Source organism: Thunnus albacares, chromosome 13, assembly GCF_914725855.1.
Source record: "Thunnus albacares chromosome 13, fThuAlb1.1, whole genome shotgun sequence".
Taxonomy (NCBI): domain Eukaryota; kingdom Metazoa; phylum Chordata; class Actinopteri; order Scombriformes; family Scombridae; genus Thunnus; species Thunnus albacares.
The window spans coordinates 7,678,225-7,702,971 of NC_058118.1; the positions used below are offsets into that span (position 1 = coordinate 7,678,225).

At 39.1% G+C, this 24,747-nt stretch overlaps 3 protein-coding genes across 4 annotated transcripts; all 3 read left to right on the forward strand.

The window, feature by feature from the left end:
• Window positions 1-427: 427 nt before the first annotated feature.
• zfpl1 (zinc finger protein-like 1) lies at window positions 428-5,264 on the forward strand. Of its 2 annotated transcripts, none has more exons than XM_044371607.1 (8): window positions 428-499; window positions 2,376-2,483; window positions 2,584-2,695; window positions 3,048-3,241; window positions 3,418-3,496; window positions 3,666-3,857; window positions 4,032-4,155; window positions 4,275-5,264. In XM_044371607.1, the coding sequence occupies exons 2-8, from the start codon at window positions 2,382-2,384 to the stop codon at window positions 4,459-4,461; spliced, it is 990 nt and encodes a 329-aa protein (XP_044227542.1). In that variant the 5' UTR covers window positions 428-499; window positions 2,376-2,381; the 3' UTR covers window positions 4,462-5,264. The 2 variants fall into 2 exon arrangements, with proteins under 2 accessions (XP_044227542.1, XP_044227541.1); XM_044371606.1 differs by having other exon boundaries at window positions 439-620.
• Window positions 5,265-13,820: 8,556 nt separating this feature from the next.
• si:dkey-273o13.3 (tight junction-associated protein 1) lies at window positions 13,821-17,050 on the forward strand. The gene is made up of 5 exons (XM_044369625.1): window positions 13,821-14,056; window positions 14,299-14,460; window positions 14,600-14,666; window positions 14,837-14,941; window positions 15,298-17,050. Exons 1-5 carry the CDS (start codon window positions 13,968-13,970, stop codon window positions 16,147-16,149), a joined length of 1,275 nt encoding a protein of 424 aa, XP_044225560.1. The 5' UTR covers window positions 13,821-13,967; the 3' UTR covers window positions 16,150-17,050.
• Window positions 17,051-18,919: 1,869 nt separating this feature from the next.
• On the forward strand, window positions 18,920-23,862 carry rom1a (retinal outer segment membrane protein 1a). The gene is made up of 5 exons (XM_044370182.1): window positions 18,920-19,084; window positions 19,350-19,583; window positions 21,802-22,232; window positions 22,390-22,636; window positions 22,983-23,862. Exons 2-5 carry the CDS (start codon window positions 19,434-19,436, stop codon window positions 23,187-23,189), a joined length of 1,035 nt encoding a protein of 344 aa, XP_044226117.1. The 5' UTR covers window positions 18,920-19,084; window positions 19,350-19,433; the 3' UTR covers window positions 23,190-23,862.
• Window positions 23,863-24,747: the final 885 nt, after the last annotated feature.

Genomic DNA, 24,747 nt, shown 5'->3' on the forward strand with positions numbered 1-24,747 from the left:
AGCCACTTGTCTGCCTCATATGGGTAACTAAACTGAAATACAATTTATAGTTATGTAACTTCTATACATGTAAGCTACTGTGAGTTACCTAATTGAAAATATTCTTAAATCTTTAAAGAAAGCTAATAGGAAAAACGCACTCCACGTCAGTAGATGGCGCCTGTTGATTTGTAAGGAAAAGACAAGAAGAAGACACAGAAGTTTTGTAACATGCAGGAAATTTATATATGAAAACAAAAATAGGGCGGGTGGAGGACAAGGTTAAAACTAGAATGTGGAGACAGTGTTGAAGGGAGAAAATGATTACTTATTTTTTGAGGACAACTGGACTGGAAGGAAGGTTTTAAAATAAATGGACGCTGAGGGAGAATTAAACCTGAAGGTGGCAGTAATGCGACGTGATGGATGGCAAAAAAAAAACTCACAGAAGAAGAAGAACAAGACACCGAAGCGGAAGAGACGTGGCACATAAACAGAGAGAGGAAGGAAGCAGCTACCTGTAAGTTTACTGATGACAGCTTCTGGAGCCTCCTTCCATGTGAATTTGACCAGCAAGCTTAAATGACAGTCATACAACAATACCAGAAGCGAACGGGACTTGATTAAAGTCTATGTGACAGGTGACGTATAATTATTAATCGTTTGCGTAAGAAGCTGCTAGCTAAGTTAGCCTGTTAGCGTTACTGATAACTTCCAGCTAAACTAGCAGCTAATGCTGCTATCAGGAGGTGTTGCCGATGACAAGACGGAGTAGATAGTGCTTAAATATAAAGTGAGCGCAGAAAACTGACCCACGACCTCCCGAAATGTGTGTGATAACTTATGTCAAGATAGTAAAAACCACAACATTAGAGGCTCTGTAATTTACAGCTAAGCAAGTACAAATCACGTCAGCAGACAGATTGAGTAGCACCTAGAGCTATGTGTCATTGATAACAAATGATGGAATTATTTACAGGGCATGTTAACTCAATAACCTGTCGATATTGATAATGTGATGATGATTTGACTGGGACAATATTATATACACTCACCGCCCACTTCACTAGGTACACCTGTGCAATCTAATGCAACAGCTCTGCCATAAATTCTCCGTTACGAAGCTTATACATTTTTGTTAACATTGTCAGAAATGATATAATTCTACTTTATGTTTATTATTGAGGTTGTAGTGGGTGGTGGTGGTGTACTGGAGTGCGATGCATTGATATTGAATGGTGTTCTTAATATTTTGTCCACTGTATATACTATCGTTAGCCATTAGAGACTGTGCCATCCGCCACTTGAGACATGACATTAGGGTGTCATTAGTAAAATAGATACAGTATGCTGAACATACACGAAGAGTATAACAAGTCTGTACACCAAGGAAAAAACAAAATATACAGTATGCAAAATCATGATGACCAAACCTCTGGTCTATATGTAATTTTGTATTGCAATATGTCAAGATGTACAGAGTTATGTAAAAATCAATTGAAATTGAAATTGATAGAATTACTAAACAAGAATACCTGAATTTTCCTTAAAAAAGCAAGTTAAATAACTGACAAACCAAGGTATTTCATCATATGGATGCAAAATTATCTTAACAAATACAATATGGCCCTAAAACAGTCCTTCTCATTGATTTGCAACATTGCCCACAATGTGCAAATATAACCAGAGATATGAATGACATAGATACTTGGTGTAAATGGTATAGCATAATCTCTTAACAGTTGACTGATTTATATCATCACATGGCATGTATTGACATATCATATCCTTATACTGACATATCAACATATCCTCAAGCCATAATATGTGACCTATATGAAATATGTTCACATTGTGATTTTTATTGCTTATATAATTATTTCCCCATCCACATGGTCACTATTTATGATTATCTTTAAAATGACTGATGTGACATAAAAATTGAACACAACGAACAACACTCTGAAGTTTAAACCCTTCTCATGACTTTTTATTCAAAATATTGGGAAAGTGAGGAAGTAAATCAAAAATATGCCAACAGCCAGTGTGTCAGGGTAAATTTCAGGCTGTCAAGAAAAAGCAAAGAGATTAAGTTATGTTAATTTTAGCGTCTATTGTGTGTGCAAAAATAAACATACCTAAAGTCTGTATTAGAAAAACATCAGCCCCAGGATAAATACATTTAGTGTCAATGTCACATGCTTTTGCCATTAAATGAAGACACTCTTCTTGAGTTGACACCTTGGCAAAAATAAATTAGGATTTGTACTTTTATTTGTTATGGCTTCTGACAGTTTGTAAGTCACAGAAGGATGAGAAATCAGAAGAATTTTTTTTGTATGTTCATCCATAACAAACCTGTATTTATTTATTTGTTTGTCCTCAACACAACACAGGTGGCAATGGGTCTCTGCAAGTGCCCGAAGAGAAAGGTGACCAATTTATTCTGCTTTGAACATCGCGTAAATGTATGCGAGCATTGCCTAGTCTCCAACCACAACAAGGTCAGTAGGTGAACAAATATCACATGATTTATTAATGTACAAAACCTGTAACATATTTTGATCACATAGAAATTCTATATTTCCTTTTGCCGCCCTTTAGTGTATCGTGCAGTCATATCTGCAATGGCTCCAGGACAGCGATTACAACCCAAACTGCACTCTGTGTAATAATCCACTCAGTGCTCAAGACACTGTCAGACTCGTCTGCTATGGTGAGTTTTATTCATTAGGAACTTATTGGAAATTCATGGTCACATGTGTCAAACTAATCCACTGCTGTTTAAAGGATCCATTCAACCAATTAAGGAAAAATTCACTTACCCCTAGTCATATCTAGAGATGGATATTGTTTTGGTTTTATTTGCTGAGGAGTTAAGAGAGACCTCTGCCACCACCCGAATACAATAGAGATCAATGGATTTGTTTGTTGTGCTCACAGCATTGAAAAATGACATTTCAGTAACTCAAATATATTATAAGTACATTATACAACATCCTTACTGTACTATGTGCATCCCACCCCTGTTGCTTTGACGAGAAAATGTTTTCTTTCTTCTTCCACAGATGTGTTCCACTGGGCTTGTCTTAATAACTTGGCATCTCGGCTGCCCCTTCATACGGCTCCAGCAGGATACCAGTGTCCCAGCTGTCAGGGTCCAGTGTTCCCCCCTTCCAACCTGGCCAGCCCAATTGCTGATGTGCTGAAAGAACAGCTATCGTCTGTTAACTGGGCTAGAGCTGGTTTAGGACTGCCACTGGTAAGGGCCTGTTATTGTTGTACCTTGTTTGGTGATCTCACAACTATTAGACAGTATTCCTGAAAGCAAATCAAGTGAGAAGAAATTGCACATTCATGGCAGTGCTTTTTCTGGTTGTATTTATGCACAGATGTAATGTGCTCAGATATTTATAAAATGGGATTTCTGACTGACAGATTGAAGAGCCAATCGGAGTTCTTGAGGAGACCACAGCTAATGATGTCACTGACTATACTGACTGGTCAACATTTGATGGTGAGCCTATATGTTTAGTTCTCAGTAGATTACAATATATGCATAATTATTAGAGATAGTTCTGCAGCCTTTTATACAGTATTATTTAAGCAGTTTGATTTGTAGTGAAAGTCAACATATTATCTGCCATGATAGGCTCAAACCCTATTTTTTTCTGTCCATGTTACAGCACAAGAACAAAGTAATGTTTACCCCAGCCACTCTTACAACACCAGCCTCGGCCCACCACCAAATGCTGTTTCACCCCCAGCACAGGAAGAGCTCGGAGGTCCTCGTAAAAATGGGGATCCAAATGTGCAGGAGCACTCTGTGATCAACTTTACTACTGCCACTACCTGTGACACAATTACAATACACACAGGTAAATTAGTGGAAAGCCCTCTCAACTGCTCTCTCTACCTGCTTTTAAAGAACAGCTTTGCCTTCCCTCAAACATTCAAAACAAAATTTAGGATCAGTTTTGTGCACATACTGAATATACTGTTTTACCTTCTTTGTTGGAAGACTAATTGGAGTGTTTGTTGTTATTCTCTAGCATCATCACCGAGAAAGATCTACGACACACGGGACACTGGTCACAGCTCTGTCACACAGATCGACTTTGACGACGACAAGTACCGGCGACGACCAGCGTTAAGTTGGTTTGCTCAAATTCTCAAGTTAGTATTCTGATCTCCTGTGGAATTTGAGCTTTCTTTGATTGCATTGTCACTAGTAATCAGTCACTATGGAAATGTTATTGTGATCTCTTATTCATTTATTTATTTATTTATTTCAGGAACCGCACAGGTGGAAAGCGGACATCTCTCTCCTGGAAGCAGCGGGTCTTTGTGCTTCTTCTTGTCGGAGTTCTGGGATTCTTCACGTTGATAATCGTTATGGCTAAACTTGGACGTGCCTCAGCTGGCTCAGACCCAAATTTAGATCCTCTCCTTAACCCCAACATCCGTGTGGGGAAAAACTGAAAACAAGCATTGATTCATTCCTTCTTTTCCTTTCTGTATTACACAACATAAGCCTGTGTAGAAAGAGCTGGAATGGGACTTTCCTATACACGGTTAGCCCAACAGAGGGAGCCGTTTACCCAACTTCAATGGAAAAGACAATAAGACACTACGCCTTTATTAGAGTGGAAGCAGTTCCTGGTTCCATTCGTTTCCATCAGGCAGTAGGAACATGCCAGGGCCCTTCAGACTATGAAAAAAAATCTCACAACATTCAGGAGCTGTGATCCCAGCAAAGCAGCTTCCAAACTCCAAAGGTGTCCAAGGCTCGGTGCATATAGATGAAGAGTCCACTAATTGTTGCTTTGAATAGCTTTTGATGAAGCGGGGCAGTATTTATATTTACGGTTCTGGCTAACATTGTCAGTGATCTTTGTAGGTTGTTTTTTTTTTTTTTTTTTTTTACAAATTCAGTAGAAACTAAAGAAACACTGTTGATGTTGACAGAACATCTTTTGCTGACATCATATATGTAATGAGAAGCGTAACGTTCAGTAACGTTTGCACAATTCTAAACTGATTCTACTAAGGAGCAGTGACTGCTTTCAGTCAGTTATGGAGTGGCCTTGTGCATTTCCACTTCAGAGAAGAGGTGGCCCTCAGAACTGGAGTCAGAAATACCCCACACATAATTAATACACAACTATTTATGGGTGTCTGCATTACTTCTAAAATTGAGTGCATTGCTTTTAGATTTGCCATACATACTGTATGTACATTTTCCTGCTGTTTTTTGACTGTCCATTAAATGGGAATACTACAGAGTTTCAGCATTTTAATGTTTTTTAAAGTCCATGATCCATTATCGATTGCTGTGCATTGCCAAAATCAACAGTGAAGAATTTATGGGATGTCAGTTGTGTCTGCAGCTTCAGTGAGAATCAATTTTCTTTCTGAATAATGTTGTTATAAAACGAAATATGTATTTCTATTGCACATTTGAGTGCAATAAATATTTTGTTATTCCATTGCCCAGTTCTCCTAAAGCAGCTGATGGCCCTAAGCAGCTATCACAGACAGGTAGTTTTAGCTCTGTAGGGAGAAGAAAAATGATGCTCCAACACTCATCGTAATAATATACACGAATCGTTAAAGTGTTATACAATTGATTGAGATCTCACACAATATAGGCAGTGCTAAGCAATCTTTAAAGCAAAATTTGCACTAAAATGATGTATGAATACATAACTAGAACTGGAAGGGTGACAGCAAGTAACTTTATCTATTTACAGCATCTCACTGTGGAAAGACACTACATACATGCCTGTCTTCATAATAAAAGTTCACTTTCAAAGACAATGCTGTTCCTTATTTCAACATGTGGCAGAAAGAAATGACTGTTTCAGCAGGATGCATCAAACCCAGAGAACTGCTTTATTAAACATTTATTTTGTGGTTAATTTCTGTCATATCCCAGATGTAAAACAGTTCTTGCACACAGGATGAAGAATAGACTCTAAATACAGTTAATGTCACATGTCCAATTCTGCTCTGGAGACAAAGTTGGATATTAGATACTTGCGCTGAACATCATGTACTTTCACTCAGACTGAAAAAGAGGAGGCAGACCTGCCTCATAGATAAAAACCTGATGAATGAACTCACTGTGGTGCTCAACCATGAAACCACTCTACAAATATTTTTCACACTACTCCCCCTGGTGGTGTATCCAGAGCTCAGGACGTCCTCAGTAATGTCCTATGGTCCTCGGTGAGGTCAATGTTAGTACAGAGACCAGAGTAAGGCTGTTTTTAAAACATCTTTCTATGTCTGCTTAAAAAAACAAACAGAATTTGGTCATTTTACTATTCATTCATTAAAATTAATCTTATCTTGTAATGTTCATGGAAATATAAATATTGTCTTGTGGGCATCATACTCGCATGAATTTGAGTTAGAACCCCAGAAAAGCATCTTTCTTATGGACATGGTTTAGATTTTCATACTGTATTTGTTTGTATTCATATTTCAAACCTCACATCATTGCCCATTAGTTTTTTCTCTCTCTTTTGCTTTGTGTTTTCTGCCTTCTTATTGAATATTGTAATGTTTTTGTGGCGCATGGACATCCAAAATGAAAAACCTCGTCAGTCAAAGAATTAATAGCATTATCTTGCCTTAAACCCATTGTAGTCAACTTACAATTTAAATTCAAATTCATTGTGGAAAGTTTGTTTTTCCAATATGGAAGATTCTCAGTACGTTTAGTGCTGTATGGGTCTGTGCTGCTGTACTGCATGTATGATGCACTTCAGCAGAGGGTGGGTACATGTTGACCTATCCAAAACTTTCACCATATCACCACAACAACATTCCTAAATACTTTGGCAAGTGGCTGGAGAGCAACTAAATCACCAACTAAACCTTTTGAGAGTGAAATGGTGAGCTTCTTCACCTGAGACAGAGATGTTGTTGACAAACCTTATAAAGTTATATTTTCTCCTCACATATTTTAAATTGTTTTACTGAAAGCTCTGTGGGGGGAAAAAAGGCTTTAGTAAATAATTCTATATGACAGGGTGTCAGCATTTCAGTATGCAATCACTATACTGCATTCATTATTGGGCCTATGACTGTGAATGATAGATGACATACTGCATTATACGATGTAACTTTGTCACATGCTGTCCTTGAGAATCCTTGTAATAACCCCCTTCAAGTGTAGATCCTGCTGTTATAAATATTCACCAATATATCACGTGTTTGCATGTGAGTGTGTGTGTTAGCTGCATCATCTAACTTTCCATTGTGTTTGCCAAACAGTCACAGCAGTGGAGGTTTGCCATTGACTGTCAGTGGATCTGAGCCATATTCCATTGATGCAGGGAAAGCTGCCGGCGGTGGTGATGATTATGCACGCTGCAAAATTACAACGGGGACGACAGATCTGGCACTTGTACAGAGCACAGAGCTGTAGTTTGTCTTGTCTTATATTTCTCTTGATGTGTGAAAATAGTTCAAGTTATGAGTGGTTTAATATAACAGCATGATGTCTTATGGTGTAATTACTTTTGTCACTCTATTGGAATTCAATGTGTTTCTCAGTAACTTTGAGTTATTAGATTTCCCATTGCACTGACATAATAGGGACATCCTAATCAATAACTTCCCACTTTGTAGTTAACATGCATACCGCAGCATAGTTTGTCTGCACCTCTGTTCAATACTCATGACGACAATCATAAGTGGAAAAATGTTGAATCATCTTTGTGATGAGCTGCTGATATTTGGAGTGATTCATTTTATTTAATTTATTTAATTTGTGCTTAGAGTTCACCTCTCAGCTGTTTCTGCATTTGCTGGAGGCCAGTGTTTTATGGCTGATGCGGTGATCCTACAGTGGCTATCATGACATCAATATATCATCACTATTTATTCAAGGCATTTTCAAATAAAATATCATTAAAATATGCTGAGACTCTTATTCACTGGATTTGATGAAATATTCGACATAACTATCATTCTGATTTCTTTAATCTTGCCACTGTTGTCTGAAGAGCAATGACAAGAAAGAAAAATGTTTTGTTTTTTTAAATAATAATCTCATATGATGAGAGTAATTAATAGAAATCGAAATGGAAATAAAATAAAATAAATATAAATACAATTAGTATATATAAATAAATAAATGACAGAATTTGGTTTCTATACAGTATATTGCTTTATAACATATGTAAAGTATGTATTGATCTGTTTGGTGTATTTGAATTTATGTATGTTCAGCACAATATGTTACTCATTAAAACTGGTGTTTTTAAAATACAAGCATACGCCATCATATACAGTATACAGTACAGTTTAATACAGGTCAAAGTATCTGCATGCAATAACTGGCCCTTCTGTCATTGGATGGCATGGGAGTATAGATTGATGTGTGTGTGTGTATGTGTGTGTGTGTGTGTGTGTGTGTGTGTGTGTGTGTGTGTGTGTTTGTGTTTTCACACGTGCTTCCCTGTTCATTTAGAAGGCGCATCACACGGAGAGAGTCATTGCGTTTCTGGTACAAAGCATCAATGAACACCTCTGTCTGTGTCATTCCTGTGGCTTCTTTCAGAACGTAAGTACAGATGTTTTCTCTATGGTAGATGTGTTAGTTACAGACAAATATCTGAGTCAATTCCTCTGTAGCTGTTCTCTCAACTAAAATAAACTTTCATTGGAACATTAGAACTTGCTTTATAATGAAATGTTGGATAGTGTTACTTGTAACTTAACAAAGCTGCATTTGGGCAAAGAAATCTGCATGGGACTGTTTTTTATAGTTGCCTTTTCATGGTATGCAGTGCTGCATTCACTCTTTTTTCACAAAAAATCTAATCTTTATTCATACTTTAGAACAATTCAGAAATAATGTACATGAAACTGATCAGTAATCATGTTACTGGTGTAGCGAACCAGTATTATTATTATTATTGTCTATATTTAAACCCGAAAAATCATTAAGGGCTGGCCCTCATTTACAATGATGTCAAGCAACAATGACTTAAAAAAATACAAAATAATAAAAGATACACGATAAAAGAAAACAATCGATTAAAACAAGTATAAAAGTACAGTTAATAAAAGATACAAAAAACCAAATCAATTAAAACAGGTACAAACAGAAACAGAATGGTTTGTTATCATAGATTTAAATTGACCAAGCGTTACCAAAGTATTAATTTTTATGGTGCTTTGTAAAGGGTTCCGGGTGGTTGGGGCATAGAAACCAAAAGCAGATCTTCCAAGCTCGGTACAAACTCAAAGGACTTGGAGTGAAAGTCAGTCATTAGACTGAGTTTAATCAATCTAGCAAAGATGTGATGTAAGATGGCAGCTTCCCAATAAGGGCTTTGTAGATAAACAAATACATATGCCTATCACGTCTCTCAGACAGAGAAGACCATCCAACTTTTTCATACGGGATACAATGATGAGTGCTATAAACATCACAAGTAATAAACCTAAGAGCAAAATGATAAAAGCATCCAAAGACTTAAGAGTAGAGGCAGAGGCATGCCTATAAATCACATCACTATGATCCAAAACAGAGAGAAAAATAGCTTCAACAATCCTTTTCCTACAAAGAAGAGGAAAGTTGGTTCTATTTCTGTGCAAAAAAAACAAAACAAAACAATTATTTGTCATAATTTGTTGACAAGATTGTTTATATGAAATTTGTATCTGAATTTGTCATCTATCCAAATCCCAAGGTCTTTATATTCTATAACTCTCTCAATAATGAATCCTGGTACAGTGGAAATATGAAAGTTTTTGCTACCATTACTTCTAGCTCTGTATAATGACATACACTTAGTTTTATATGCATTAAATACAAATTTAAGATCATAAGTGTAGCTTGGAGAACGTCAAAGGAACTTTGTAGGTTCTCCACAGTTAGCCGAGCAGAGTTGGCAATACGATACAATATTGTATCATACGCACTTAAATGTGAATGACAGTTAGTTAAAGATGAAAAAATATTATTTATGTAAATTGTAAAAATTGTAAAAAGTTTAGTTTAATAAGTAATTTAATGTGTAATGACATTTTCATTATCATGTTTTTTCCTAATATATTGCAATTATTGTATGAATGAAAATGTGAGTATCGCTTTGTTTCTATTTTTCTCACATTAATTTTGTAGATGGATAAAAAAAATAGTACACCAGCAGAAGACTGAATTATGTGACATGATTTTAAAGAAGGAAAATAATTTCCTCAGGGATCAATACTGTGCCAGTTTCTGTGGACGTCACTCAGCCGATGGAGAAATACTTCAGACCTTTACATCCTGATCAGGACAACAGAGGCGTCAAAGGTCAGAAGTCTGACATGTGTGACCATCAAGAGAAAGACCTCAAGCACAGAAAGACTGCAAAATCTCAACAAATGAAGCACCACCACCAAAATCAAGGCCATCGCCATCACCATTACCAGCACAAGTTACATCAGTCAGACGACAATGATAGCCCTGAGTAAGTTATGAAATTATTTCTCTATTATAACTATGTCTGTTCTCTCTTTCGTGTATGGAATATGTTGCTAATTTAAAATAGACCAAGATATTTAAACATTCTGTATTTATTTTGGTTTGATTTTACACATTAGTAGGATTCATTTAGCGGAGTATGTCCTTCTGAGTTCATTCATTTAATTTTGATTCATAAACTGCTGTTGTCATTGTCATGCCTTGTCTTGGTGTCCTGACTTTAAACACCCATGTTTTCTTTTTGAAATAGCACCCATTCAACAGCAGAGGAGAGCATTTTCAACGACCATCACACTGACCATCGACATCGGTTTGATAATGACAAGACTCGTGATTCTCATTCTCACCATAACCATCGCAAGCAAAACCATCGCCATGTTTCTCTGTCAGCAACGTCTTTTAGTTCCTCAGCTGGTTCCTCTTCATCTTCCTCTTCTTCTTCCTCTTCATCAACATCTTCCTCCCCCTCTTCTTCCTCCTCCTCCTCTTCTTCCTCCTCCACTTCCTTCTCTTCCTCCACTTCAACATCTTCCTCTAGCCTGTCATCTGAGACCAGCAGTGAGTGTTCAGACAGAAATCCACTTAAGAAGCCTCAGCATTCACAGTCCTGTACTGACATTTCCGGGAAACACAAGTACTTTGAAGACGGAGATGATGCAGTCCCTTTGATAGATAAAAGAGGTCATCAACACAGGCTCCCTGCCAAACAGAAAAGAGAGAAAGGCAGGTCCTCTCACGGTGGCACTACTCATGGTACACAGAGGATTACAAGAGGCTCTGGAAAAGATGGAAGTTTCCGCAAAGCCAAATCAATGGAGGCTCTCAGCAGTCCCAGAGATAGAGAGGGGCATGGAAATGAGGATGAAGAAGAACAGGAGATGAGAAAAAATGAAGCCAAGAAGAATTTGATGAAGGAAAAAATGAAGTTTTCTGCCTTCCTTAATGAAATAACCCGGCAGGTGCTCAGCCCAATGAGACTCACCACTCTTGGGGTTACAGACGCTCAAACACCCGGCAGCCCAGGGCAGGCCACTGTTAGATCCAGTAAGGTCGACAGCAGCACTGAGAAATGCAGACAGCAGAGGAGTCGGCCTACCAGTGCAGACTCAGTTAGCTCCAGCAAGTACTCCCATACCAGCAAGCAGTCCCATACTAGCAAGCAGTCCGACTCTTCTCGACTATCTCACTCTAAATCTTTACACCACCATCATCACCGTTCAGCAGTCTCACCCCATGACATGTACCCTAGGCCTAAAAGCTGCACTGATATTAGCTGTTTGAAAGGACGTCACTCACGGTCTGAAAGTCCTCAGCATCATTCCCATTCACCCTCTTATAAGCACCACCACCGTCACCAAGGAGACCATCATACTCGTAGACATCATCATCACCATGGTGACTGCAACAGCCCAAGTTATCACCATCACCACAGAGATCACCACAACACAAGTCGTCACCATCACCACGGACACCACCACAGTCCTGTCTATCATCATGAAGATCACCATTCCCCCACTTATCACCATGGTGAGCACTACAACACTTCTCATCCACACAGAGACCACCACAATACATCTCGTCACCATCACTATGGAGACCATCATCATGGAGACTGCTACAGCCCAACTCACGACCACGGAGAGCACCATAGTGCAACTCATCATCATCACCATGGGGACCATCATAGCCCTGCTCGTCACCATCACCATGGTGACCACCATGGCCATGCTCATCATCATCACCATGGAGACCACCATGGCCACGTTCCTCACCATGGAGATCATCACAACCCAGCTCATCATCATCATGGTCACCACAGCCCAACACATCACCATGGAGACCATCACAGTTCAGGACACCACCATCATAGCAAACGCCCAAACACTGAACACCCTACTACACCACATCACCATGGACACCACAGCCCAAGCAATGACCATGGAGATCACCACAACCCAACACATCACCATCACCATGGAGATCATGATGGCCTTGTGCAGCATCACAACTCTGGCCATCAGCATCACCATGGTGACCACCACAGTGAATCTCATCATTGTCACCATGGAGACCACCACAGTCCAGGCCATCAGCATCACCATGGAGACCACCATATTGAAGCTCATCAGCATCATCATGGAGACCACCATAGTGAAGCTCATCAGCATCATCATGGAGACCACCACAATCCAGGCCATCAGCATCACCATGGAGATGACCAGAGTGAAGCTCATCAGCATCACCATGGAGACCACCACCATGAAGCTCATCATCATCACCATGGCGACCACCACAGTCCAGGCCATCAGCATCACCATGGAGACCACCACAATGAAGGTGATCAGCATCACCATGGAGACCACCACAGTCCACGCCATCAGTATCACCATGGAGACCACCATAGTGAAGTTCATCAGCATCACCATGGAGAACACCACAGTCCAGACCATCAGCATTACCATGGAGACCACCACCATGAAGCTCATCAGCATCATCATGGAGACCACCATAGTGACACTCATCAGCATCACCATGGAGAACACCACAGTCCAGGCGATCAGCATCACCATGGAGACCACCACCATGAAGCTCATCAGCATCATCATGGAGAACACCATAGTGAAGCTCATCAGCATCACCATGGAGACCACCACCATGAAGCTCATCAGCATCACCATGGAGAACACCACCATAGTGAAGCTCATCAGCATCACCATGGAGAACACCACCATAGTGAAGCTCATCAGCATCACCATGGAGACCACCACCATGAAGCTCATCAGCATCACCATGGAGACCACCACAGTCCAGGCCATCAGCATCATCATGGAGACCACCACCATGAAGCTCCTCAGCATCACCATGGAGATCACCACAGTCCAGGCCATCAGCATCACCATGGAGACCACCACAGTCCAGGCCATCAGCATCACCATGGAGATTACTATAGTACAAGTCATCACCAAATACATCACTCTGAATCACACCTGGACGAGCCCCACTCCAAAAACGATGATCTTGACCATGATGACCACCACACTCATTTAAGGAGGCACTCTGCTGACAGTCCGCCTCCATGCAGGAAGCTTGAGTCTCTTTCTAGCAACTCAGATTCACCCAGGAATACAAGCAGCACCTCCAGTCAAGAGAAGGAACAGACAAGCTTCACTGGCTCATCATTACATAAAGTATGGCTTTATGGGGTTAACGCTACATCCATACTCATTAAAATCCCCTATTACAGTCTGTTCATTAACACATTATTGACAATTCAATAGTTCCCTGTGTTCTACATGCTTATTTAACAGGTTATGCAATAATGTTCCACTAATTTACTTTCCTATTGATTTGGGCACCAGTGTGCATGTCACAGTGAACACTAGCTTAGCTATTACAGAACAGTAGGTTAGTTATCACACCCAGATAGTAATCAAATTGACATGTTCTTTGTTCTTCTTTCTGTTGGCTTTCTATTTCACTTTGTTATTGTGACATCATGGATAATATTTCTGAATGTCATTTTTCTTGTCCAAGTAATTTTGTTTTTTTTATACAGGAAAAGGCACATGAGCTGGGTAAAATGATGTAAGTGTTATGTAATTCTTTTGGTTTGTTTACTAGTAAAAGTCATTGTCCAAGTGACAACCATGACAGTGCTAGTGTACTTAGATTGATTGATTACATGGGAGTATCATAGAAACACTGACCTGCATATTTTTACACCCACAGTAATGAGAGTAATGAAAAAATGTCTCATTAAATGAAATATACATCAAAAACTCATGTGCATTGTCTAAATTGATTTATTTTTCTCTTGTCTTGTTTAGGATATTCCAGGGGCAGAATGAGGGTCTGCACCATAGTTTGCTGCAGACAGCAGTGAGGATGGAGTGTTTAGGAGAGGAATTCATGAGCAGCCAAAAGCTTTTGGAGGCAGAGCTTCAGAGGACACGTGTGGAGCTTAGTAACCTCACAGAGAGGTTTAAAAGGTGAAGAATGCAGTTTTGGACTGAATATGATGATGATCTGCATAGCTATATTACTTCATCTCATACTACTGCATGTACAGTATACTGCAATGAATTGTACTATCGTTTAAGTGAGTGATTTCTCTCTGTCTTATTTTAGACTACATGACAACTGCTCCTCCGCACAACAGACTAATAATCTTCTAGAGCAAAAGCTTCACTCAGTGGTGAGATTGCAAGTATTTCCCTTGTTACGTAGAAGCAAGTTTTGACATATGTAGAGGCCTTTTTCTAATTAGTTGACTGAAAGTTATCAAAAATCTCTGGAGGGGATAGCGTGACATAAGCCCCCCCCCTTACTGAAGGTTTACTGTGCTTCCTGTACTTTCTGTGTCAGGCTCAGAGTATGGAAGGAGAACGTGAAAGGTTGAACCGTCGAATTTCAGCATTGACAGAGCAGCTCGCCGATGCAAAATTTGCCAACTGTGTGGAAACATACAATGTAAGAGCTTTACTTTCATCTAATTTGTAGGCAAGCAGTAGCTGCTTAAACACTTTCAGAGGCAGGGGAGGAAAAACCCTAACCCTAACCCTCCATGGTTGTCTCTAGCATAAACTATCATGTCAGAAATGACGAAATACAAAATGTTCTGGTATTCCTTATGATTTCTGTTTGCTACTATGAGCAAGAATAGACAGACGAAGAAATTAGATATTGATAAGCCTCTGTGAAATTGTTTAGTGCACATATGGCATTAGTATGTTCTTCCATACAAAATATCCTCTTTATTCTTTGACTTTGAAATATATTAATCAATAATCTGACCAGTTTGCACACTTAATTTCTACTTACTGCAGGTAACATCAGTGCTGCACAAAACAGACCATCATTTTCGGTCAGATGATGCCATTAATCAGGTGATTCTCCCCATCGCTCCCCCTCCGGCTCAGTTCATGGACAGCCTTAACTATGGAAAGGCCAAAGCTGCTGGGCAGGAGCAACCTCTGGGTCCAGTTCCAGAGGAGGAAGAATCTGACTGGTCAGAGATGGGAGAGGAGACCCCACGATTTATACTGACAGGATCAAACAGAGGTCAAGCATGGAGACACCGGGAAGGAGACTTGGACAAAGACAGTGAGTCAGGTGGTGAGGAAATTGTCAGACGCCCCTCTCCATTCCCACTGCAGATACCTCATCTGCAGTTTACCATTCACAATGAGATCTTACCTGTCCCCAAGACCAGTGCTTGCCCTTCTGGCTTCAAGAATCTGCCTGAATGCATGACAGGTGAGAGCACATACAGGATCGCGACAAGTCCAAACCATGGCTCTGCCATGCTGATCCGGTCAGCTAGCCTGGAAGAAATCCCTCTGGCACGCCATCACATGCAGAAGGAGCTAAGAGGCACAGAGGCCATGATGGACCTCCACCACCCAGGTGATGAAGCTATCGAGGATTTAGATAATGAGATCATTCATCACTGGAGAACAAGCAATGATAGGGACACAGTTATTGGGAGGCCGATAGAAAGCAGGGTGTCAGAGGCAGATAGCAGTCTGGCTGGCCTGCAGTCAGCTGAGCGGATGCTTAACCATTTCATATGTGAACCGCAGCCCAGTGAGGGGAAAGGGCAGGGCAGGGCTGAGGTGCATGGCTGGACAGGAGGGATTCCAGACGAGGTGTTGAAAGGGGAGCGAACACAGCTGTAACAATAACACATGTGCACTGTTCACTCTGTCTGAAAACATGATCTACTTTGGTCTTTTACGAGGGAAAGTTTGAACCTTTGAATTGAAACAGTAAGACCTACTGGATTTTGCTTTTGTTTGTCTCTCACTATCACTTTTCAGACAGCACCTTGTGCTCCCTCATTAGTTTCTCAATAAAAATGTACACTCAAATAAACTTCATATTACACATATTCAACACACACTCGCAGTTTTAACTATAACTATAAAAATTAGATCAATACAGACATTTACTAAGTGACAGTGGAGACAGATGGATAATGTAATATATGTATTATGTATTTAAACATACACTATATTTTTCTGTACCTTGAAACCTTTTCTGCAGCTTATATTTAGTCATTACATGATAAAATGCAAATGTTTATTTCTGTTTTATAGATACACATATAGATATTTCCTTTCCTGTTCAATCTCTGCAGAATAGAAACAAATCTACTTAAAAATTTGCTTATTTATTTTGCGTTGTTGCATGAAACATTATTTATTCATATAAGTTGTATTTCTTGTGTGGTTAGCCACAGTTATGCATTGTTGAATATTTAAAGGTATATACTGCAAGTGTTAAGCACATCACTTTTCCTGTTGTAAAAAGTAGATTTAGGCATAATAATGTATACTTACAGATACAGTTCTGTAATAGCTCTAAATATGTGATATATATGATATATATTCAAATATATATCCAAAGGTATTTTCCTGTCTGTGTGCAAAACTGTTTCCTCTGTTTATAATGATGAACCTGCCAAAAGAAATGCTTGCCATTGAATAAATTTCACAAGTTAGTGTAAATGTCATCCATGTAATTCTGTCAATATAACATCTAATGAGATCTAATAAAACAAATGAAGATACAATTATACTTTCTGATCTATATCTTATAATCATTCCTTGTAAAACTCCATCTACCTATCTATCCAGGTATATATATTTAGGGAGGAGTTGCTCTAAGTTTAATTACAGATGAGAAGCTCTGAAAAGTTAAGGTGAATGACAGAAGACATGTTGATCAGGGACATTGTTAGAAAGTGAAGGAGAGACTTTGGTGATTTTCTAAACTTACCAAGTGTCCTAGATGAGACATGGTTTTCTGATGATAGTTCAGCAGGCAGAACAGACTGGTAAGTCAGTCTCCTAAAAGGTCACTGAGATCGTAGCTGGGTGGGATGCCTCAGGAGGACTGTGGAGTTTGTGCAGGTTTCAGTAGTGAACCACCTCTGCACTGTCACACAATTAACTGAAGGGTCATGAGGGTTGTGTTTTATGAAATTGGACAAGGAACATGTTTCCTAGGCTTTTGACATTTTCTATACTCCAGGGACAGTTGGGATTTATTATTTACTAGTTTTTAGCATATTAACTGCATTAAAAATGTTTCAGTTTAATTCTACCCATACAGCAGAATATATGTAATGTATTTTACTTATGGCACTGGCTACAGCTACAGAACCAGTGCAATAATTTGCCAACTATTGACATGGAATGGAATTCTGTGCCAGTGGTCCCCAGGCTGTTGGTTCAGACTGGTTTTCCGCGCTGATATTTAGTTTGTTATATTGGTACAAAATGGGTTTTCCAGAATTTATTGCTGGACCTCTTGTAGACCACTAACCAGGCATTCTTTACCATCACATTGGACATTTTAGTGCTGTTAAATGAGACGTCTTTACCGCATATTCATGTTTTAACCTAAACCATGATCTTTCCCTAAAACTAACCAAGTGGTTTTTGTTAGTAAACCTAACCATGTTAACCCAAACCATGGGAAGGATTGGCGTTACACCGACAAGCAAAAACGTTCCTCAAATTTGAAACAATTTGAATTTGATTTCATGATCTTGTGCAATCAACACTGATGCGCATGCGTAATGATTCTGTACCAACAATAAACAGACTATTGACACAGAGGAATCTGTACCAATAGCCACTTCCTTTACTTATTCAGAACTTGCTGTGAGGTGTATTCCGTAATATAGACTATACGTTCTTCTGCTTGGATGGTTAGAAGCTCTGTTTAGCAACAGTCAGTGATTTAGAAAGACCTCCTTGCTGTATGGCTGGAGCTCCTGGAGCAATAAGGGGCAGTGACTCTGGATCAGATTCAGGACATAGACTACTCCCACCTTGCCTCAGAGTGCCTTGAGGGACAGAGGAAGCTGCCCTGTTGCCACTGTGACGCTGACCTTGATATACTTGTTTGGGCTTCTATAAAAAGACGAGATAGACCCTCCTGTGGTTGCTGTCTTGATTTTGCACGACTTCCTTAACTTCTGCAGAATTCCAACCTTATGATCAGCACATGGGCCCCAAAGAGAGAGTTATATTTATCCCTATGAGCTCCTCATAGGTATTATAAGATAATCAACACATACTCTCTCTGGAGCTACATAGTCCTTTCTCGCTTTGCTGAAGAGGAACAATTCATCAATGTGAATTTATTTCAATGTCCTTACACATTAGTATTTTCTTTGGCTGACATGGAAAATAAATAAAGTGTTTGATAATAAAGTCTCCTGAATACATATCTCATGCTTTTTATCTCATGTCTCATTTTGTTTTCATCTCAAATTTATTCCAGTCTATGTGTGCGTGTTTTAAGTTGTGTCCTGAGGATCTGTGTTACACTGTTAATGCCTTATAATATCCATCTCTGTGTCAGGTTCAATTTGGTTTGTCATCCACGCCCCTCTGCATAAGTGATGGGTGCTGAGCAGACAATGGCCTGGATTCACAGAGCAGTTTAATAGGATAGGTAGGCATTAGTGGTAAGACGCTCCCAGCATCCAGGTTTACCAAATCCAGTGTGCCAAATCCACTGTGTGGCACACTGGACGATACACAGTGGATGCTGGAGATATCTGGACTTTTTTCACCACTTTTTGGGGAGACAAATAAGGTGAACTTTGATGTACTTACATCTGTTGAACTGAAGACGCACTAGTTGAGATGTGAAGCTTTAAAACTTTATTCTCAAAGGATTTTGCACTAACTTCTTAACCTTTTCATTTTTGGATAAAAGTTCGTTCTCACATTGCTATTATCATTTTTTATTTTGCGTGTTCTGTTGCTACCATGTAATTTTTCAAATGCAGTGTTGAATTTCAATTTTGTCATCTTCATCTTTGAGAGTCCTGCCTCTGACCTCTCCTCCTTTCTCTCAGACAAAGCACAGCATCGTCCCTCGTTGCCACGTCGCTCTCCTTCCCCTATTCCCCTGGTAAGACTCAGAGCCCCTCGCTGCAACCATGGTGGTGATGAAGATGAAGTTCCCCTTTGAGAAAAGGGTGAAGCTAGCTCAGGGACTGTGGCTCCTCTCCTGGACTGCCACAATCGCCGGGGCCGTCACCTTTACCCTGGGGTGCATCCTCAAGACGGAGCTCCGCAGGAGGGCAGAGGTACTGTCTTATGTCTTACATGCTACAACTTGGAAGCTGAGTACACTCCAAAGCATTGCTGTTTTTGACCTTTTTATTTTTACATTTAAATTACCAGCATAATCACAATGGTCAATATTATAGTTACTTATAGTTTACTTGCAAAAGTGAGTGAAATGTAATGATACTTTCAGTGTAACAGAAGCTATATATGAGTTGGTCCAACTGTTGACAGGATATGTTGGAGTTGTAAGATGGTTGTGAGTGACTTGATTACACACTGTAGTACTGATTTACATTTGTAACACCAAGTACGCTTGAAAAATGCCATTTGTGCCAGTTGTACTTTCCTTGGCACAGTGTTTTTGGGGGAAAATAAGAAAATGTGGAAACTAGAAAATGCGTCTTGCAAAGAGAAATTAAATTTCTTGTCGTTAAACAAACGTCCTTGTTATATGTAGCCCAACAGCTAAACACACCTGTGACCCAATTTGGATCCTGACTCATCATTTGATAAACCAGGCTCTATATCCAGTCTTAATCTCACCGTAATCCCCACTTTTAAAGGTTGTCATCACAACTTTGCATTATTAGCAAACCTATTACATAGGCTGTAACTAATTTGGATGTATTTTATTTCCACATTTACATAGTTTGTACATTTTAATCATTTGCAACCTCAAAAACATAATCTTTGTACAACTATCACTGCATTTTTCAGTATTTCTAGTATTTTTTAAAAAAATCCCAAAATATTTATTTTTAGCAATTATAATTGTGATTAGAAGAGCCCTTTTCTCTTCAATATGAAGATTTCATCCTGTGATAGCTGGATGACAGCATTCTGTTTCTGTGCTTTATTGACTGCAAAAAAGTGTAAATAGCCTTATTCACACATACATTACAAACAGGCAAAGAAAAAAGAAAAATACATATAACAAGAAATAAATAAATTACAGAAACAGTAACACCTATAAATCTTATAAATGTTACCCTGTCATACTACTATCTATACTGCATTGTAGTTTTCCCACAGATTTTAATCCAATAATTTTACACTGGAATGTTTCAATGTAATTTAATGTAATAGATCTACAACAGCTCATCACATTCTGTAAAAGTCTGTGGGTGTCCTCCTCACACTAAAATTTACTTTTTTTCGAGAGTTTTAATATACAAAGATCATTTAATCACCGTCTTCTTCAAAGTGCTTTTAAATTTAAATGCACTCCTTGATAGCAGCCTTATTTATATAGCGTTATATATAGCACCTTTAACAAAAAACAGTGAAATATTTCTTAAGTTCTTTTGCATTGCCCAACAACACAGTCTGAGGGTCAGCATCAGCAAATTCATCAAGTACTTCAGGTTTCATTTTGTCTGGAGGTCACCTACTCTGCTGAGCGTATATTCATCAATCCATGTTATATTTTAAGGTGTGCAATCATTCAAACCAAGGAACCAGGACATTTGTATACAACATAATGTCTCACACATTTACAGGGTCACATCCTGATTTGGCAATATCACATTTGGCAGCTTACACATGTTGACTTTTAAAAACTGAAAGATGGGAATAAATCCTGATGGGGAAATTTGGACACAGTGCACTGTGTCCAAATTTCCCCATCACTCATGAGTGAATAAGATGAAACTGCAGTTATAGTAGATGTCCTTGACCAACATAGCTGAGGCTTAACTGCTCCTGCTGAGCCGCTCATTGCTCAAGATCTGATTGAATTGAGGCAGGCATAATAATGCATATTTGTTACTGCATTTGATGCTACTGAAGAAAGTTATTATACATGCATTCAGGGAATCTTCCCCGTATAAAAGTTTGACCAGTTCATTGTGTTGAATCTTCCAGGGTTCATTAATACACATGTTGTGTGGCCGATCATTATTCAAACCCACAGAGCTCTAACTTAAAATTCATCATTGTAAAGTCAAGCTGAATCATTTGGGGTTGAATAGAAAATGGTGCACACTAAAATTACTCATCATCAGTGGCAAAAATTTAAGTTAAACAACTGGTAGAACTGATGTTCAACATATATTTCCAGATGAATTTTTTAAAAATCTGGTAATTTCAGGCAAATACATTACTTCTGTCTACATAGTTTTATATGTTTGTTGAAGGATTATGCATCATTTTTAACATGATACATTTAGATGTATTTTTGCTATTTCAAACAAATTGAATTCATATTCATTATATTATTGTGTGACTTACTTACAGGTAATGGATAACTCAAACGTACATATTGTGCCCAATACCCTCATGATTGTTGGTCTGGCCTCCATGGGTATCAACTACTTTGCGTCAAAGATCTGTCAGGATGCCCTGGATGCCGGGCGATTTCCTCGCTGGAAGACCTTCTTGAAGCCCTATTTTGCTGTCTCTTGTTTCTTCACTGTCCTCATGCTGCTAGCTGTCATCATGAGCTATGTAATGAGGGGCAGTCTGGAGGGTTCTCTGAAGGTTGGCCTGAGGAACGGCATCCGCTTCTACAAGGACACAGACACCCCGGGCCGCTGCTTCCAGAAGCAGAATATCGATCGCCTGCAAATGGAGTTTCAGTGCTGTGGAAACAACGACCACAGGGACTGGTTTGAGGTCCAGTGGATCAGCAACCGCTACCTTGATTTCAGCTCTAAGGAAGTGAAAGAGTAAGTTGTGGGCAATGATACAGGATGTAGTAGAGTGGGTTTCACATCTGTGAATATTTACGCAAAAACAAGGAGATCTGACTACAGTACTGTATTACAGATAAACAACCTCAACAATGTTAGTTGTCTGACACACATCTTTCATTTGTTTCTTTAGCCGTATCAAGAGCAACGTGGATGGCCGTTACTTGGTAGATGGAGTCCCATTCAGTTGCTGCAACCCCAGTTCTCCACGACCATGCATCCAGTATCAGCTTACCAACAACTCAGCTCACTATAACTACCAATACCAGACCGAGGAGCTCAACATCCACCTCCGAGGCTGCAGAGAGGCCCTGGTCAACTACTACATGGGCCTGATGAACACCATTGGGACTGGAGTACTGTCAGTCTTCCTCTTACAGGTATACTATGAAGGATTTATGGTGCTTCTACAATGTTTTACAGGCAGAGTTGATGATGCAAAGGTAAGCTTTAAATTTGGAAGCTGGTCAAGGCATGACATGGGCTTTTTGGGAAGTTAGATACAAAGGTAAAAATGCATTCTTGCAGTTGAAAATGAGAATCCTGACTAAACTGAGAGTGAATATTGACTGATCTCTCTTTCTTTGTAGTATCTGATGTGCACAATTTGAGCAATATCCATCAATAACCACTTCCTTTTGGTAGTCCTTGTGAATCCTTCATGATGCACTGTGATGAAATGTGCTCTACATTTAACACCCCCCTACTCCACCTCCTTCTTCCCAGTGCTCTGTGCTGGTGAGCTTGCGGTTCCTGCAGACCTCCATGGAGGCAGTGGCAGGGAACGAAAATACAGAGATCGAGACAGAGGGGTACTTGCTGGAAAAAGGAGTGAAAGAGACCATCATGGAGTATATAGACCCTGTGCTGAAGTTCCTCCTGCTTACAAACCAAGTGGAAGAGGGCACTCCGGCAGGTGCTGACCCAGCATAAACCAGCGATGACGTACGCACATGTAAATAATTTCTACGCAGAGAGGGCAACTAATGAACGATCATTTAAAATTAAAAACAGAACATTAATCACAATTTTCTATGAGTTTCGTGGATTTAGGGATAGTATTTTTTATCGTCCGAAGACCATCACAAGTAAAATAAATGTATTTCATTCAAATTCCAAATGCTGAACTGATACCCTCTCTGTAAACCACCTGAAAAGATGCCCACAGATGTTATTGAAAATGATGATGATTTCTGCTGTTTTTCAGATTCTTGTCACTCCTTAAAATGCTCCAAATACCTGAGCACATCTTTATTTTTTATTTTTCTCCATTTCATTTTTCCAATTATGTACATGGATGATAAACCCTTTATTATTATATTTGATTACAATTCCACAAACACACAAAATCATTGCTTTTGAATGTAATGTGCATCGCTAATTGTATTCCCACAATTCTTGTCTGTATCAAAAGCAATAAAACAATCACCAATCAATGGGTAAACAGTAATTCGTGAGGCAATGTACAAAATTTCTTTTGGGTCTTATACAAAAACAAGGATGTAAAGCTGACTGTAGAGAGACATGAGGCACAATGCTGTGCTGTGCAACAGGACTATGACAGAATTTAACAGATGATTTATTAAAGTTTGAAGTAAGTAATTGCCTTATGGAGTGGTGTCACTTATTCCTTCTTTTTTTCTAATGTAATCACAGCAATTGCAGATATTACACATAATACATCATATGTCACCCTCCATAATAGGTGCCCCAAGATGCTACTTTCAATCCCTGCCTCTCTTCTCCCCCGTCAGTGAAAGGAATAGGATTAAGAGGATTGATTAATCGATGTCAGTAATGCAGTGAAAGCCATCAAGTGTGTCCTCTGTTGTGTCACCTTTGCTAAAGCTGTTAATCCCATTTGTTAATACTCAACCTGCTGCCCTTGCAGTTAGACACCTGCGTCAGGTGGATATAAGATCCAGCATGAACTATGTGAAGGCTTGGTCTGCTTATAAGAATATAATGATACTGGGACAAAATTTTGAGATTGATCAAACAGAGATATAACTATAACATTCAAATAGAGACACACGGTGGAGAGTCTATGTTCTGGTGGCTCATTGGGCCTTTGATGAAATGATTTTCTGATTTAGTGAAACAAATGAAAAATAAGTGGGAAAACTATTGTATTTTCCCTTTAAATTTCAGCAGATGATTCATCCTTGGAATCTATTTGTAATATCAACCCATATGTTTAGCTTTATTAAAGGTCCTTTTAAAACATGTGTCTTGAATTATTTTTAGGGGCTAGGAAGACCTCCTCTGACATAAAACAGGTAGCGTTCAGCTGTTTAATGTAACATTTGGGTGAAGAATCACAATGAAGATGTCAGAGGCCATGTATTGTTACTGCAAAAACTTCAGGCTGTAGATCTGAATAATTGTGCTTCTCTAGTTTGTATGTTGTCTTGTTTTGAAGGTGTAATATTTTTGCACACCAGTAGATGTTCAATATTTCCATTATATCATATGGTCATATTGTAAAGTG